The following is a 5071-nucleotide window of genomic DNA, read 5'->3' on the forward strand; positions in this document are numbered from 1 at the left end:
ATAAAACTTTTGAGACTTTAAAAGATCTTGAACATTTTGCTATAAATATTCTCAAAATTCTAGTCGGTGATAAAATCTAAAAAAATTTACATGCTGACATTATTTATAAGAGAGCATTATGTTTTAAATTTCATGTAATTTTTAATACACTTCTGATTCTTCTTACGACCTCCTCAATATTGCAAGAAAATAGTAGTCACATTTTTCACATCTTTGAATGTACTTTTAGTATACGATATTCTTTACATATTAAACACAAATTTATTCAATTCCTAATATTTTTAATAATTATTTTTGTTGTTAAATAATATACATTGCAGCCTTGAGTCTCCCATTATAGTACATTATAAATAATCTTTAATTTTATTATAAATGCCCTCAAAAACCAGTAAAATTATAATCAGTGAAAAAAGCTAAAGAAATTTATATTAAACAATTAAGCTTTCATTTTCATCCGGCTATAATTGGCAAATTGGTCCTGTATTCGTCAAGACGTAGCTTTGTCGGCAACTTTGTCGCTGTCGCTATCGCTATCGCTATCGCCTATTGTGCAAGAAAGGGGGGCTTAACGATTGACAAAATGTCATCTGGTCACATTTTATGGATTTTACAATACAACTAAGGAACTCGGGTTTCAGGAGTAAAAGAATTCTAAACCCCATGCCACGTCTGAATCGTGCTAGATCTCTATCACGGTTTAAAAAAATGGTTTAAAAATTGTAATTCCTAAAAACTTCTTTCTTTAGATGGTTGTGCTGCGAAAACTAACGATTTGCGGACATGTTGTCATTATGATAAGTTATTGTACTCGTCTGGCACAATCCAGCACAATTTTAAAAAACTTAAAAATGTGAAATTTTTTTCTCACCCTTATCCCCTTTGGCTCATTATTTTTAACTCCTGCAACTTTCGATTCTTTTCTAGCCGTTTTCTTGTTGTGCTCGACTAGCACAATTCAGCACAAGTTGCAAAATTTCAGTTTTTGACATTTAATATTTTTTATCTGCCAAATAAAAAGAGATATCGAATTTATTCCAACGGCACAACGTGGCACAAATTACTACCTATCAACAAAAAAAATTGGGTTTATTTCGGGAAAAGTGCGAGGATAGTATAATTTTTTTCTTTTCTTAATTGTTATCGAAGTTATCAATCTCGCGTTTGCGGCACAAGTCAGCACAAATGCAGCACAATACGGCACAATAAAAAAAACTCAACATTCGAAAAGTGCTGGGCTATAAAAATTTTTTTTTTTTTATTTTCTCGAGTACGCTTTGAGTTACAGAGTTGCGGTTTGCGGCACAATACGGCACAAACGTAGCACAATTATTAAAAATACAGAATTCAAAAAGTAATGGACCAATTTCACACACGTATGTATAAAGCTCGTGAAAAAAGTGTCTCGTCCGCACCGCCCGTTGCTCAAGTAGGTCAAAGCCATGTGTCGCTGGCTTGGCGCGAAAAAAAAGTCTTCCCTATCGTTTATCGCATATACCTGGGCAATCACCGAAGATATAGAGATGATTCAAAAAAGACTGTTTAGTTTATACTCTGCGCTATTGGAATATCTCGATTTTGTTACTAAAAATTACGTCCTTCCGTTTATTTAACATGATTTAACACTATTTGTTTTAATCTATTTTTGTTATAAAAGTAGTGATATAAGACATCGTGCCAAGTGAGCGTGAATTTATACATATTAAATTTAATCCTTTCTCACATAAATATGTAATTTAATTCTTCTATCGTACTTAATAGAATAATAAAATATTTAATGTAAAAGAACTTGTTAATGAGCACGAAAAATTATGTTTACCATAATATTTAATTTCTTTTATTATATTATGCCTATTAAAATAACAGCTAGAATACTTTATCCAAAAAAAATTGGCGTCTGACTCGGAATATTGTCTTATCATCCAGCCATTAGCGACGGCTGCTTAACCTTGTCATAGATGTGCTCGACTCTTTTGTCGTTCATGCCGCTTATCATGTTGTGATACACATTCGAGTTTGGATTTCTTACATGGTCGTCCTTCTTCTGCAGGTAGTATCGCTGACCGAACGTTCCTGAGTAGTAACATCTATATAAGTTGATGTAATTGTCGTGCAAAATTGTCTTTATTTTGTCGTTAATAAAAATGTCGTACCTTTTGAATCGTCTTCGTCGGTACAGCTACTTATGTCGAATTTATCCTTCTCAGACTTAGCCGTGTATCGCACTTGAGCCATCTCGTTCTTGACAGCCATTCTACGACGACGATACCTCCATGCAGCTAACAAAGCGCCAATTATAACAATAATCGCAAGTACGCCTCCAATATACTTATATCTTCCGTCATCTTTCTCTTGGATATTACGGGAGAACAGTTGTTCGTCGCAATTCTCACCTACAGAATAATTTCTCAGTCTCATTAAGTCACTGTACGATTCCGAAAAAACCTCAATTCTTCATGCAGAATTATTATTATTTTTTTAAAATGTACTTTAAGTACCTGTATACCCTTGCCTGCAAATACAACCCTCGACTGAATGGCACCTGAAGAATTCGTTTTTACATTCGCAAATCTCCAAACAATGGTGACCGTAGTACCCCTCGGGACAAACTGGAATCGGCAAACGTTGCATTTAAATATAATTTATCAATATGTAACATAGTTTGGTACACCATTCCTTTCTGGTAGTAACAGTCTACAGCTTTCGGTAGCTAAACCTACTTTCGGTACACATGGTCCCGGTCCATCCCGGCGGACATTGACAATGGCCATCCTTAAGCCTGCATTTACCGTCGTTCTGACACTTGCAATGCTGTGTACAATTAACGCCGTAAGTGCCCTCCGCGCAGGGTGTTTGACAGTACTCGCCTTGCCAACCAGGTCGACATTGGCATACACCTGATTAGAAAATAATACACCTCGGTATATATAATAAAAAAAATTAGAGTAGACGCATTTAGACAAATGTATATCTCAGGAAGATTCTCTTGCGAGCTCTCGACTTGCCTGTTACGTGATGACATTCCCCGCCGTTCTTACAGTGACAATGATTCGAACAATTTAGCCCATAACGATTGAGCGGACACGGATGTTCGCAGGTGAGACCCAGGTATCCCGTACGGCAAACGTACTCGCCGGTAACGTGATTGCAAGTCATATTTTCTAAGGAAAAAATGATGATACTTAAGAATTTATCGCGATAACATAGAAAAGTTTACTATAAATAAAACTTTATACATATATCGCCTGTTAATTTTTAGTAACACGTTCGTTATAACTATTATTAATTCTTTCACCACTTTTGCTTTAACCGAATGTATTATAAGTTGGATAATCTAATAATCAATAAAATTATTCAATGCTTGACAATAAAAGTGACTGGTGATAAAGAGCAAAATAAATTATTATATGCATATTATTTGCGTCAGCGTTTGCGCAAGTAGAGATCAAACTATTTATTCTTAGCTTCGAACAGCTGTACATAATAGAAAAATAACCCACATCCAAGCATGTTATCTATATCTCCGGATGTACAATGCCATCACAAGCAGAAGAATTGATCTTACAATTTAACCCAATTTCTTCTCTTTTATTTCTTTCCGATTGTAATATTATATATCAAAATGTATGTCGCGACAGATGGGCAAACTTACGTACAGGTATGTTTCTTGAGAGAGACTGACCGATTATGCATAGGAAAAATAGGAACTTATTGAGATATGTTGTAAGAATAACATTGCATTCAGGATTAAGATATTAAACATAACGCAATCTGCTACAAGGTGTGATAATACATTTATCTTATGTTGCCTACAAAATATTAATTGGTTCAAAAAATATGCGAATTAAATGTGTTACGCACTCAAACGATGTCACGCGTTTTAAATCTTGGATATTGGATTTTCGCTTTACCGTTCATTTTCTCCGGGCACTTTTCTCTGCATCCCAGCCCGTACCATCCTTCCTTGCAGGGTTGCGAGCAATCAGGGCCCTCCCAGCCCTTGGCGCAGACGCAACTTCCGGTCGTGGAATCACACGAACTGTTGTGCATGCATTCGCAATGTAAATGACAATCCTTGCCGTAAAGACCTTCCGGACACTTTGTTTCGCATCGTATTCCTGTTTCAACGTTAGAGCAAAATCCATCTCGAGAAACAGCTCTCTAATATCAATTTAACTCTCTATTCTCTTTGAGTACGTTATTGTTCACGATCGCTTTAACAATAATTTTTCTATTGATTCAACAATGACGTAACATGTTGATTTTCTCGACGAAAAAAATTTTTTGATCGACGACTAAATTGGCGCGAAAAAATTAATTCAACAAACCTCGCCATTCCGGCTTGCAGTTGCAATACCCGGTAGCGGAATCACAGTCCACGGTGTTCTTCTCGACACAGTCGCATCTCTGATTACATCCGTTTCCATAGAAGCCCTTTCTACAACGATCCTGACATAGTGTACCGGTGAAGCCAGCCGCACACGTGCACGTGCCTGCGTTTGTTTAGATTTAAGATAACATATATGTATTCTGTGCAAGTAGTAAGAAAAAATTTAAAAGTATGAATTCGTCACGTATTTCTTTGTATGTTCCTTTTTAACGATATCGATGTAAAATTTTACTATCTTTATCGCGAAGGATCGAACCGGAATGTCACTACTCGATTGCCTTACCATTTTGCGGGTGGCAGGCTGCATTATTATAGCAGTTGCATTTGCTTTTGCAATCCTTGCCATAGAACTTGTCATCGCACGGACGGTCGCACAAGATACCGACCCATCCTGGTAAAATGTCGAAGAGATACGTGAAATTTGTGTCGTACTTAGCGATGTCGAATATCTTCATCGGAAATACGTTTCTTAGCGAGATTTTAATAAATAATTTTACTAAGTAACTAGTATTACTAGATAATTCTACTAACAAAGTAAAGTATAGTAAGTTCTACATATGAGCAATGAAAGCTGACGTGTACGAAAAATATCAAACAAAGCTGTCTAATACTGTGCAAAATGTTACGCAGAATAATTGTGAAATAATATTGATAAGATACTCCAGGAGACAATAAATAAAAATA

General features: G+C 35.8%; 1 protein-coding gene across 1 annotated transcript; it reads right to left on the bottom strand.

The window, feature by feature from the left end:
* Positions 1–1832: 1832 nt before the first annotated feature.
* LOC112459284 (protein draper-like) lies at positions 1833–4861 on the bottom strand. The gene is made up of 8 exons (XM_025023326.1): positions 4671–4861; positions 4326–4490; positions 3909–4115; positions 3003–3158; positions 2718–2894; positions 2496–2606; positions 2151–2390; positions 1833–2070 (listed from the first exon to the last, which is right to left on the bottom strand). The coding sequence occupies exons 1-8, from the start codon at positions 4840–4842 to the stop codon at positions 1916–1918; spliced, it is 1383 nt and encodes a 460-aa protein (XP_024879094.1). The 5' UTR covers positions 4843–4861; the 3' UTR covers positions 1833–1915.
* Between the last annotated feature and the right edge of the window lie 210 nt (positions 4862–5071).

This window comes from Temnothorax curvispinosus, unplaced genomic scaffold (genome assembly GCF_003070985.1).
Source record: "Temnothorax curvispinosus isolate PA1 unplaced genomic scaffold, ASM307098v1 QBEX01009688.1, whole genome shotgun sequence".
Classification (NCBI taxonomy): Eukaryota; Metazoa; Arthropoda; class Insecta; order Hymenoptera; family Formicidae; genus Temnothorax; species Temnothorax curvispinosus.